Source organism: Lagenorhynchus albirostris, chromosome 3 (assembly GCF_949774975.1).
Source record: "Lagenorhynchus albirostris chromosome 3, mLagAlb1.1, whole genome shotgun sequence".
NCBI classification, from domain to species: Eukaryota; Metazoa; Chordata; class Mammalia; order Artiodactyla; family Delphinidae; genus Lagenorhynchus; species Lagenorhynchus albirostris.
Window position 1 is genome coordinate 59,071,437 of NC_083097.1, and position 14,019 is coordinate 59,085,455.

Genomic DNA, 14,019 nt, shown 5'->3' on the forward strand with positions numbered 1-14,019 from the left:
CTAAGAGACCTCTGGGACAACATCAGACGCACCAACATTCACATTATAGGGGTCCCAGAAGGAGAAAGGAGAGAAAGGACCCAAGAAAATATTTGAAGAGATTATTGTCGACAACTTCTCTAACATGGGAAAGGAAATAGCCACCCAAGTCCAGGAAGCATAGAGAATCCCAAGGAAAAACACACCGAGACACACAGTAATGAAACTGAGAAAAATTAAAGACAAAGAAAAATTATCAAAAGCCAACAAGGGAAAAACAACAAATAACATACAAGGGAACTCCCATAAGGTTAACAGCTGATTTCTCAGCAGAAACTCTACAAGCCAGGAGGGAGTGGCATGATATATTTAAAGTGATGAAAGGGAAGAACCTACAACCAAGATAACTCAAGGATCTCATTCAGATTCAATGGAGAAATTGAAAGCTTTACAGACAAACAAAAGCTAAGAGAATTCAGCACCACCGAACCAGCTCTACAACAAATACTAAAGGAACTTCTCTAAGTGGGAAACACAAGAGAAGAAAAGGACCCACAAAAACAAACCCAAAACAATTAAGAAAATGGTCATAGGAACATACATATCGATAATTACCTTAAACGTGAATGGATTAAATGCTCCAACCAAAAGACACAGGCTCGCTGAATGGATACAAAAAGAAGACCTGTATATATGCTGTCTACAAGAGACCCACTTCAGACCTAGGGACACATACAGACTGAAAGTGAGGGGATGAAAAAAGATATTCCATGCAAATGGAAATCAAAAGAAAGCTGGAGTAGCAATACTCATAGCAGATAAAATAGGCTTTAAAATAATGTTACAAGAGACAAGGACACTATATTATGATCAAGAGATTAATCCAAGAAGAAGATATAAGAATTATAAATGTTTATGCACCCAACACAGGAGCACCTCAATACGTAAGGCAAATGCTAACACCTATAAAAGAGGAAATCGACAGTGACACAATAATAGTGGGGGATTTTAACACCTCACTTACACCGATGGACAGATCATCCAGATAGAAAATAAGGAAACACAAGCTTTAAATGACACAACAGACCAGATAGATTTAATTGATATTTATAGGAAATTCCATCCAAGAACAGCAGATCACACTTTCTTCTCAAGTGCACACAGAACGTTCTCCAGGATAGATCACCCCTTGGGTCACAAATCAAGCCTTGGTAAATTTAAGAAAATTGAAATCATATCAAGCATCTTTCCCAACCACAATGCTATAAGATTAGAAATCAATTACAGGGAAGAAAACGTAAAAAGCATAAACACATGGAGGCTAAACAATACGTTACTAAATAACCAAGAGATCACTGAAGAAATCAAAGAGGAAATCAAAAAATACCTAGAGACAAATGACAACGAAAACACGACGATCCAAAACCTATGGGATGCAGCAAAAGCAGTTCTAAGAGGGAAGTTTATAGCAGTACAATCCCACCTCAAGAAAGAAGAAAAATCTCAAATAAACAACCTAAGCTTACACCTAAAGCAACTAGAGAAAGAAGAACAAACAAAACCCAAAGTTAGCAGAGGGAAAGAAATCATAAAGATCAGAGCAGAAATAAATGAAATAGAAACAAAGAAAACAATAGCAAAGATCAATGAAACTAAAAGCTGGTTCTTTGAGAAGATAAAATTGATAAACCATTAGCCAGACTCATCAAGAAAAAGAGGGAAATAACTCAAATCAATAAAATTAGAAATGAAAGAGGAGAAGTTACAATGAACACCGCAGAAATACAAAGCATTATAAGAGACTACTACAAGCAATTCTATGCCAATAAAGTGGACAACCTGGAAGAAATGGACAAATTCTTAGAAAGGTATAACCTTCCAAGACTGAACCAGGAAGAAACAGAAACTGTGAGCAAACCACTCACAAGTAATGAAATTGAAACTGTAAAGAAAAATCTTGCAACAAGCAAAAGTCCAGGACCAGATGGCTTCCCAGGTGAATTCTATCAAACAAAGAGAAGAGCTAACATCCATCCTTCTCAAACTCTTCCAATAAAGTACAGAGGGAGGAACACTCCCAAACTCATTCTACGAGGCCACCATCACCCTGATACCAAAACCAGACAAAGATACTACAAAAAAGGAAAATTACAGACCAATATCACTGATGAATATAGATGCAAAAATCCTCAACAAAATACTGGCAAACAGAATCCAACAACACATTAAAAGGATCATACACCATGATCAAATGGGATTTATCCAGGGATGCAAGGATTCTTCAATATATGCAAATCAATCAGTGTGATACACCATATTAACAAACTGAATAAAAACCATATGATTAGCTCAGTAGATGTAGGAAAAGGTTTTGACAAACTTCAACACCCATTTAGGACAAAACCTCTCCAGAAAGTAGGCACAGAGGGAACCTACCTCATCATAATAAAGGCCATATATGACAAACCCACAGCAAACATCACTCTCAATGGTGAAAAACTGAAAGGATTTATTTCCTCTAACATCAGGAATAAGACAAGGATGTACAGTCTCGCCACTCTTACTCAACAGAGGTTTGGAAGTCCTAGCCATGGCAATCAGAGGAGAAAAAGAAAAGGAATACAAATTGGAAAAGAAGCAGTAAAAGGGTCACTGTTTGCAGATGACATGATACTATACATAGGTAATCCTAAAGATGCCACCAGAAAACTACTAGAGCTAATCAATGAATTTGGTAAAGTAGCAGGATACAAAATTAATGCACAGAAATCTTTTGAATTCCTATACACTAACAATGAAAGATCAGAAAGAGAAATTAAGGAAACAATCCCATTCTCTATTGCAACAAAAAGAATAAAATACCTAGGAATAAACCTAAGGAGGTAAAAGACCTGTACTCAGAAACCTATAAAGACAGTGATGAAAGAAATCTAAGATGACACAAACAGATGGAGAGAAATACCATGTTCTTGGATTGGAAGAATCAATATTGTGAAAATGACTATACTACCCAAAGCAATCTACAGATTCAATACAATCCCCATCAAATTACCAATGGCAATTTTTACGGAACTAGAACAAAAAATCTTAAAATTTGTATGGAGACACAAAAGATCCCGAACAGCCAAAGCAATCTTGAGGGAAAAAAATGGAGCTGGATGAATCAGGTTCCCTGACTTCAGACCATACTACAAAGCTACAGTAATCAAGATAGTATGGTACTGCCACAAAAACAGAAATGTAGAGCAATGGAACAGGATAGAAAGCCCAGAGATAAACCCAAGCATCTATAGTCAACTAATCTATGACAAAGGAGACAAGGATATACAATGGAGAAAAGACAGTCTCTTCAATAAGTGGTGCTGGGAAAACTGGACAGCTACATGTAAAAGAATGAAATTAGAACACTCCCTAACACCATACACAAAAATAAACTCAAAATGGATTAAAGACCTAAATGTAAGCCCAGACACCATAAAACTCTTAGAGGAAAATATAGGAAGAACACTCTGACATAAATCACAGCAAGATCTTTTTTGACCCACCTCCTAGAGAAATGTAAATAAAAACAAAAATAAACAAATGGGAGCTAATGAAACTTCAAAGCTTTTGCACAGCAAAGGAAACCATAAACAAGATGAAATGACAACCCTCAGAATGGGAGAAAATATTTGCAAATGAAGCAACCGACAAAGGATTAATTTCCAAAATATACAAGCCGCTCATGTAGCTGAATATCAAAAAAAGAAACAACCCAACCCCCAAATGGGCAAAAGGCCTAGACATTTCTCCAAAAATGATATACAGATTTGCAACAAACATATGAAAGGATGCTCAACATCACTAATCATTACAGAAATGCAAATCAAAACTACGAGGCATCACCTCACACTTGTTAAAATGGGTATCATCAGAAAATCTACAAACAACAAATGCTGGAGAGGGTGTGGAGAAAAGGCAACCCTCTTGCACTGTTGGTGGGAATGTAAACTGATACAGCCACTCTGGAGAACGGTATGGGGGTTCCTTAGAAAACTAAAAATAGAACTACCATATGACCCAGCAATCCCACTACTGGGCATATACCCTGAGAAAACCAGAATTCAAAAGGACACATGCACCCCAATGTTCACTGCAGCACTATTTACAGTCGCCAGGTCATGGAAGCAACCTAAATGCCCATCGAAAGATGAATGGATAAAGATGTGGTGTGTATATATATATATATATATATATATATATACACACACACACACACACAAACACACACACACACACAAACACACACACACACACAAAATGGAATATTACTCAGCCATAAAATAGGATGAAATTGGGTCATTTGTAGAGATGTGGATGGACCTAGAGACTGTCATGCAGAGTGAAGCAAGTCAGAAAAACAAATATCATATATTAATGCATATATGTGGAATCTAGAAAAATGGTACAGATGAACTGGTTTGCAAGGCAGAAATAGACACACAGATGTAGAGAACAAACGTATGGACACCAAGGGGGGAAGTGGGGGGGTGGGGGGTGGTGGTGACAGTGGGCTGAATTGGGAGATGGGTATTGACATGTATACACTAATATGTATAGAATAGATAACTAATAAGGACCTGCTGTTTAAAAAATAAAGAAAAAAAAAGAACTACACTGTATTTACAGGTTATATTCCAAAGCCAAGCCTAAGGCAAAAGCTGCAGTAAGTTAAAAATTGTTCTTGAAAAACTTAAAAGTGTGCCATGAGGGTGACAATACTATTTCTCTGTCAATAAACCCAACACAACAGCCAGATTTTCTCTCCAGCATCCCCTGAGATTAAGTAGTTGGCTTGTGAGGTCATATTGTTTGTATGGTATTTCTCTTTGAACACCAGGAGAGAAATATGCTCAGTGCCTTTCAATATGGAGGAAACCAACGACCAAGTGAACTGCAAATCCACACTTCCCATTTCATCGTGGTTCTGGGGTGTAAATTCCCTGAGTGTAACAAGTGGAGCTGGCCATATTATTTAAATAAATGAAGGATGATTTTTTTATGGTTAAACGCATATAGCTAACTTTCATGTGTGTATGACTGGCTGGGTTTTAGAAACACCCAGCTGCATATGGCTTCACTCTCTAGCAACTGAAAACAAACTTTTGGACCAGGGTCCATAGTAAAAAAAAAAAAAAAAAAAAAAAAATCATTTAAAACTGTAACCTACTACACACACACACACACACACACACACACACACACGTCTGTGTGTGTGTATATACAATACATGCATATACATACATACACACATATATGTAAAAAGGTTCACAAAATATTTACCTTTATTACATCCTATGTATTTGATCTATTCCATTCTGTTCTACTTTCTTAAAATTTTTTTAGGTTGCAACTCAGTAGTTTTCTTGATGCCCAACCGGGTTACAACATACAGTTTGAAGAACATTGAACTGGAGTATTTCAAGCTCTTAACTACTCAGAGAATTATGTAGGGCAGTACCTGGGGGTTAAGAAAAACAATCAAGCAAGCACATTTGTCCATAATATTTTAATACTTTTCCACTTTTAAATACTGGTTTTAATTTTGTGATTGTAACATGGAAGATCCAACTTTATTATTTTTTAAAAACATCACCAGGATCATAAAGCTATTTAGAATACACTCTACACACTCCCAAGGTACTTTAAAATGATTATGTTTTGAGTTTGTAGATGAACAATGACAATAATCCAAATACACTGTCTGTACAACTTGGATCAAATAGTGGTGAAAGTGTTTAACTGGACAAACAACTGATAAGCTTAAAGATAATCAGCACAATTTCACAAGAGAACCAGCTCAGCCCAACTAAAATTTTCTCAATAGCAATTGACACTGATGTTGTATAGGAGTACAAATTAGTTGATGAAACTGAACAAATGGGAACCCCATTCCTCCTTTTCCTTCTTTTGTATTCCTACATCCCTCCCAGTCATCCTCTTCCTTGGTCTGGCTACCCCTGTGGCGAACCCAAATCAAGAGCTGCTATGACACCCTCCACCTCAAAATCAGGAGCCCTGAATTACAAGTGAAATACTGTGCTCTCTTGAACTGTACAGTGGGCACTCAGGGACAAAACCCCTCATCACCAATATTTTTCATGTTTCTATCACAGTACAAAAGAGTAACTGAGTAGAAAAGAGAGTAAAATGATAATTTTTTTTTTTGCTTGGGGAAGAGAAGTAGGAAATAACTGTGGATGAGAAAACATCATGTATATTCAATATGTAGGAATTAGCCTTATGGAAATAATTCTAGAGGGTCTGAATGCTGTCTAAAGGGCTAGTACCTCTCCAAATTTTGATCTCTTTTACTCCTTTCATATTCCCCAACTCATTTCTAAATCTGGTTGGGCAGGATTAACCCTAGTGAAGTACCAGTGCAATTACCTGAAGGTAAAATGTATCCTTTACTTTTCTTCTCTTTTTTAATACAAATATTTTTCCTGTAATCATTTACAGAATTGCAAAAGTATATCATTAACATTTAGTGCAAATGCAACTAATGTAGGTTTAGACACTGCTCTGTAAACTTTCCATACCTTTGTAAAATAAAGCTATCCAATTTAGTCATGATAGTACCAGAAATGGCAAACAGAGAAACATTTATAGTGGGCATATAGAATTGTTTTTGAAGATTCCCATCAGTGGCTATGGTGAATAAACCTTCCCTCCCCAACCCTCCCATACTCCCAACCCCAATCCCGCAACTGATTGTAAAATAAAATACACATTTGAGGTATAAACTTTTCTTTTTTAAACATCACAATATAAAATGTTAACTGGTGATGTAGTAAACTGATAAGATAATTTGTCTTATTTGCCTTAACTAGCATTACCACCATATAGGCACTTTTTCCTTGTAGTCAAATTATGAATACTATTTTTCTGTAATAAGGCATATTCCATGCACATCATTTAGAGAAAGGTAAATTAAAAAATAGTAAAGATTTATGGAGCATGAAATCTGCGTGCATGTAATGTAAGCATATGTTTTATATGTATTTTCCTCTCTGTACAGACTAATAAATACCACTTTATCTGATGCAAGTAATTCACTTCCAGGATTGTGTGTATTAAGTGATCAGACTAATCCCATCATTAAATTATCACCTTGCATTTATCATTAAGACTCCATTACCATGTAGGAAATATATACAGGACATGTTCCACGTGACATGATTTCCTGCTTTACAAAATGGGTCTGGTTTCTGTGTTTCTATAGAGATGAACAAGTCAGCAAAGCATCTACAAAATGCCTCTGATTTACGTAAGCACATTTGTGTATAAACACAGTGAAGATTCTGAAGTGGGCAGTCATTTCTACTTCAATGAGTACCATTCCCTGCCTCTGCTCCATGTTTCAGGGTTTTTCAAAGGGGCCTAAAACTAAAAAAGGTATTTTACGTTTAACTTCTTACAGCAACTAAAGAAAGAATTTCAGTTTGAATCACATGGTCTTCTTTACTGCCCTGTTGAAGTTTCTGATCAAGAGGCAAACAGGAGCGGTGCCCACATTTTCTACGCATATCTTGCAACGTTATCTTTTAAACTGACCCAAATTAGAAGAACAAACACGTGTTACTGAATACTAGAAATATAGAATCAAATGCCAAACTCAAACAGTGAGATTTGCTGGAACATGTAATACCGTATATCCTCTCACCAATTTCAGGAAAACATGAGCTCATTTTATTCTGACCGTTTTACCAGAAAGTAGTTTATGCCTATAAGGTTGTACAGATGTTTCTGTTTGGAGGCAGGCAGAACCAATTTAGAAATTACCAAATTGTGTTTGTAACAAACTGAAAAAAATCTGTAGCACACAGTACACAACTAAAAATACAATAGAAATATAAAGATATCTGGAGAAAAAAATAAAGCTTTTCACTCTTTCTCCATCAGAACCAAAGTTCTTCATGGGAGTAAGACTATAGAAAAGGCGAAATCACAGGTTATTGACAGCCCTCAGTTATTAAGAGACACTTTACATGACAACATGAATTATTATAGAAATCAGCAGCAATGAATTCTATGATTATACAAAGCAAAAATGTCAAAAAATTCTGGACACAGATTTGACTGTAGGCCTATAAAAAGAACCCCATCCAGAAATTTGGTGCACAGAAAGCACGTGCCCCATGTGCGTCCAACTTTTGTGCTTTTCTCTTGTGCACAAAGCCTGGTACAACTGAGGATCTTAGGCCAAACCACAGTAAATTAAAAATTCTGAAAAAGTTTCCAAAAATTAAAGCATCGATTCCTAGTTGTGATTCAAAGTTGATTTTTTTTTCTCTTCTAGGAGCAAGCAAATAAAAATATAGCCATATACATGTAATTTTACATGTATTTATAGTTATATGCTGAGCGAGGAGATCTAGCAGAAGACAGCTAGTGTTAAGATGTTCAGCTTTGCTATTGCAGTATTTCTTCATTTTTGTACACAAGGCCAAGGTGTTGGGCCATAGACAAGGCTATAGATCCTATGTTCCAGCTTAGAGCATTCAATTTTGTTTTTTAATTTTTTTCCTCCAACATGGAATGTCACACAGCCTTGTTTCAGTCACTGTAGGAAAGAAAATGACAAGTAAAACATTCAGCACTGTATTATTTACTAACAGCTGCAGGACTAACAGAACAGACTCCTCCTACCTTCTGAACTCATGTAATGCACAGAATCTTTATCAAAGTTTATATTTTAAGGATTTTTCACCTTTAAGAATATAAAATTATTAACTTTATATATTTGAAATTTATCATCAGAAAGGAACAGAAGGTATAAGAAATGTTCTGAAAGTTAGAAAAAATTAAAAAGGGCAATGTGCTACAAGAAGCAAAGAGGGAATCAAGTAGAGGTTTCTGGATCCGTACCCCATAAACTGGAATTTCCTTCTTCTTAGTGTTCAATAAAAACTATGCTATACAATATCATTTATCAAGAATTAAAAAAATTTATTTAGGCTATGGGAAAGGGGTCTGCCTTATCTTAAGAAATACTGTGTCAAATGAGTTTAAGAGTTTTGACTAAGTTTTAAATATCTTTGGGCCTCATTAACTCTTTATGGAATTTCTCTAAAGATGATACACACTATTGAAAGTTACTATTTCTCCATCACCAAAATTAAGAATGTTAGCTTTCCTAAGGTTTCAATGCTAGGATCCACTTCATACATACATCTTCCAAAATTATTATGAAACAATTATTACTTTAGGTAAATGAAGATTTATTTTAGGTAAATGAAAATTTGGTTCTCTGCCAGAAAGAAGCTCAATCTGGACTCAAAGGCCAGAGCTAAGTTTTGGCCAGTGAGTCTTTCCAGTTCTATCTTTACACACACACACACATGTCCACAAACAATGGTACCATCTCCTTCCCCTAATATGAATTCTTTTCCAAGGATTTCGAGCTCTTCCCTCTAGGTCCACAAAAGAAGAATGTGTACACTCGTGGGCGCACACACAGTCAGTCAATAAAACAATGCCCCAAATCCAACAGTTTAGAGGCAAATGCTGTGGACATGTTAGCATGTATTTTGCAAATATTTTCAAAATTATTCTTCTCAAACATAGTTGAGAGCATGTTTTATTATATAACTGCATTCTGATTTCTTTTGCTTAATACCCAGTTATATTTTCTACCCTTCTCTGCAAGGCTGAAGGTAAAGGTGAAGAGGGAAAACAGATACAGCTGCAAGCTTGGTCTTGGTTCGAGCAAACAGCAACTCTAGAAATCTTAAGGCTGTGGGGAGAGACACACAGCTAAGTAAGGTGACAAGCCTGCTGCCATCATGTGGCATCACGTTTTCAGTGTATTTGATTAAATACAATGCAGTGACAGAATCAATAAGAAGTTATGTGTCCAGATCGAGCCACAACAATTCTGAAGTACAAGATATCCTAAAAACAGTGCATTTTGGCAGTGCATTTATGCTTTAAGAGAATCCCTCAAAGGTCAGGCTTTGTCCCAAACACTAACCATTCAGAGAAGTAAGACTAGAACCTGTTTAACATTTTCATGTAACCTGTTTTCCTGGGAAAAGCTACATATCTGGGACATCAATGCACTAACCCTTGTGTTAGTGTCTGAAAATAAATTTAGGCTTTGAGTTCTTGTTTTTTGTTTTTTTAAGAAATAGCACACTATAAACATTATCAGAAACTAGACTTAATTAAAAGTATAGTCACTACAGTTGACCCTTGAACAACATGGCTTTGAACTGCGCACATCCAACTACATGCAAATTCTTTTCAGTACTACACGATCTGGGGTTGGTTGAATCCTCGATGCAGAGGCACCTAGGACATGGAGGGCGGACTGTAAGTCATACTCGATTTTCATCTGTGCAGGGGGCCAGCGCTCCTGACCCCCACGACGCTCATGCGTCAACTGTATATGGTTATTAACTATATTATTTTTATCTAAAGAAATTGACTCAAGAATATAAATTTCTCAGCAAATGATTTAACAGTCAATGTAGGTGAGCATGAGAGGACGGTCATAAGTACTTACTGCTTGTGAATTATACTTTGGTAATATCTATTACAAATTTAAATGTTAACACTCAGAGAGTTTCACAGAAATTGAATTATACAAATGGTTCTCAAATGGATGAAAAGATGCTCAAATTCATTTGTAATGAGGACTATGACAGTTATTTTTTGGCCATGCCACGTGGCTTGTGGAATCTCAGTTCCCCGACCAGGGATTCTGGAATCCTAACCACTAGGCCACGAGGGAACTCCCAAGAGAACCACAATTTAAACTACACTGGGAGAGTATTTTTCACCTATCAAGCTGGAAAAAAATCAGAAAGTTTTATTTCATACATTGTGTGAGAGGGTCAGAGAAACAGGCACTCCAACATGTTATTGCTGGTGAGATGGTAAATTAATACGACCTCTACAGAGGCCAATATCTAAATTACAGATGCACAAGCCCCCCAGAAGTACCAGCAGTGTCACATCTAGTAATTTACCCACATACAAAATGACATGGATATGACTGCAATACTGTGTGCTCTAGCAAAAATTAGAAACAACTTTAACATCTACAAATGGAGAATTGGTTAGATAAATTGTGTACATCCACACAAATGGGATTCTACATAGCCATAAACAAAGAATAAAGCAGCTCTGCACCAATATGGAAAGATCTTCAAGATAAAGCATATGCAGAAGCAAGATGCAGAACCCTGAGTAGAGTATGCAATTTCTTTCAATAACAATAAGTGTATGTGTGTGAGGAATACACTTGTATTTGCTTATTCAGGTGAAAATGAAACATCTTTGGAAAGACACAAGAACATACTCACAGCAGCTATACACTTGTGTGTGTGTGTGTGGGGGCAAGTGTGGTGCTGCAGAACTGGGTGAGCAGGGGACGGGGGATGAATTTTACTGTGTATCTTTTCATACTTTTGACTTCTGAACCATGTTAACATGTCACTCATTTAAGAAAAATTAAAGAGTTCAGCTCCTTGCACAAAGACAGTCAGTGCAGCATTATTTGACAGTAGAAATATGGAACCAACCAGACATTAACATGGGACAGTGGTTAATAAATTCTGCAACATTTATACAACAGATGTTAAAAGAATGAGATGGTTTTGTATGTCTCATATCTTTATATGGACTAACAGTCAAGATATATTAAGTAGAAAAAGCAAGCTGCAAGATAATGCTTTGAAAAAAAATTTTTAGATATATGTCAATACATAAGTACAAGTCTGGAAGAATATACAACAAACGTAACACTAATTTATGGGAAGGGAGAAACATAGAGGATTTGTACTTCTGAAATTTTATAGTTCTATAATATTAAAATTTCCTTCAATTAAGCAGACATTATCTAACATAAACAGAAAAAATAATGAAAAATTACGTTTTAAAGGCTATAAAAACTACAACTCTTCACATCTGGAAACATCATGTAAAAGAAACTACTTTCAAAAACTAACTTGTAATGTCTGCAGAGCCATATTAGTCTATAAAGTTTAAAAAAAAGAATAACATATTTTCCAGTACCTGTTAATACTAGAACAAAATAGGTTTTCCTGCAGTTTTTTCTTGTACGTAAGAAGTAAAACGTTTTAGAAACTTTGGATACTCTCGCTTTGCCACTGCCCTTAACACTGAGGCTGGTGCCCATCCTCCAGGGTTTACTGTGAGACAAAGGAAAATGAAAACTGTTAAGATAATTCTCCAAAAACACGTAAAGCACTCATTTTGTTCCTTTGTTTTTAAAAAATTCCTCACATTGAAAAAGCATCTCTTACAAGTCTTGACCACTCAGTACTTAGTACTGTACTAACCACCAGATGAGAACAGATAACAAATAAGAAAGCATTTATTACTGTTCTAAAATGTTCTTGGTTCCCTAAATTATAAGTAAATATTAGTATAGCAACGCTTTAGGTTACTTAAGGCAGATTTATTCAATGAACTCTACTATAATCAAATAGTAACTTGCTCAGGCATAGTTGTCTCTTTAAACATACTAGCTGTGATGGCCCTGTATAAAGAAGGTTTGAAGGTTTGATTAGAGGGACTCCAGTAACTACTGCAGGTAGGAAATAGGTGTAGCAAGGAACCATAACAAGTGATAAACAGGGCTGTCCAGCAGTAGGCCGATGTGAAATAAGTCACTAGCAACTAAGAAAGAAGCAGGGAGCAAAGATTCAGAAAACTAAAAAGCCTGACAACAAGAAAAAGAACTGTTCACCTGAAACATAATATTTTATATCAACTATTATTTCAATTAAAAACAAAAACACACACAAAAAACCAAAATTATAAAGTAAAAAAGAAGAAAACTATTTCCAGTAATCCAACCACCAAGCAACAATTCAATATTAACATTTTGTTGTATTTCTTTCCAACTTTTCACATATATATTCTTTTCTTCTTTTAAAAATTATTGAAATGGTATTTTATATGCTTTTTCTCACCCCACTTAACATTATTTTGTAAACATTTTTCTAAATCACTAAATGGTCTTTGAAAATTTGGGAAAAAAAAGAAGTATTAATTTTCTTTCTCACTGTTGCTTATTTTCCTAATTACACCTATTCTATTAGGCAAATATCTAGTAAAACAGTTCTTAAAACCAATAATATGTAATAGTGATCTAAAGATGAAGTTTAAAAATTTACCTATCCAGACCCAGCTTCAGAAATTCTGATACAGCAGTTATTCAGACATGTATATTTTGAAAGATTTCTGATAATTTTGATATACATCTCTCCAAATTAAAAATTACTAAATCTAAAGGATAAAAACTAAAAAGACATTTATAAATGGTATTTTTCCAAACTGTCAGTTATCATGTAGATCACAATAAAAACATCCACATTCCCAAGTAGCAAAAACAAAACCAAAATACATACCATTAGCTACATATGTAATCTTGCATAGAATGTTGTCCCTGCTAATCTCCTGGTTTCCCTCTGGCGGGCTTACCAAGGTTTGACAAATCATAGCAATATTTATTTTGGCACGGACACATCGATTGTTTAGCTGCCAAAACAAAAAGTAAAAACAAAACACCAGTGTAGAAGATACCCAGTATTTTGTAACCTCTTCTGGTCTAATTCTACATTAGATTAACCAAAACCGTAACTCATCTACATCTCCCACAAAATCTCATAAGCACTAATTAAGAATACATGCCAAGCTGATACGACACCAGGAATGGTTTTCTCCCCTCTTAAGTAGTAAAAGGAGCTAAACCGAGGTAGAAACCACAGAGATTTTGCCAGTAGTTGATCATGGCTTGAGAGACAAGTGTGAGAAGTAGCCTACCTATACTACCCATTCAGCTGTCTCATCTAACCTCAAGAGGAAAGGAAAACAACCCTGCTGGGATGCTCATGGCCATGACTGTTGCCCTCAGATAACAGTGGCTATACTCTTCCAAGAAGCCAACTTTAATAAACAAAAATTTAAGAAGCATTTTCAAATCAATTATCTCTGTATGTGTGGTATGCGTTTATCATTTTTGCC

At 35.7% G+C, this 14,019-nt stretch overlaps 1 protein-coding gene across 4 annotated transcripts in view; it reads right to left on the minus strand.

The window, feature by feature from the left end:
- Nucleotides 1-6,164: 6,164 nt before the first annotated feature.
- Nucleotides 6,165-14,019, minus strand: part of CERT1 (ceramide transporter 1) — a 127,981-nt gene continuing 120,126 nt past the window's right edge. For all 4 annotated transcript variants that reach the window (XM_060143140.1, XM_060143139.1, XM_060143137.1 and 1 more), the window contains 3 exons: nt 13,404-13,533; nt 12,043-12,179; nt 6,165-8,584 (listed from right to left, as the gene is read on the minus strand). In XM_060143140.1, the coding sequence (XP_059999123.1) occupies nt 12,052-12,179; nt 13,404-13,533 (258 nt within the window). In that variant the 3' untranslated portion in view covers nt 6,165-8,584; nt 12,043-12,051. The remainder of the gene's footprint in view (nt 8,585-12,042; nt 12,180-13,403; nt 13,534-14,019) is intronic.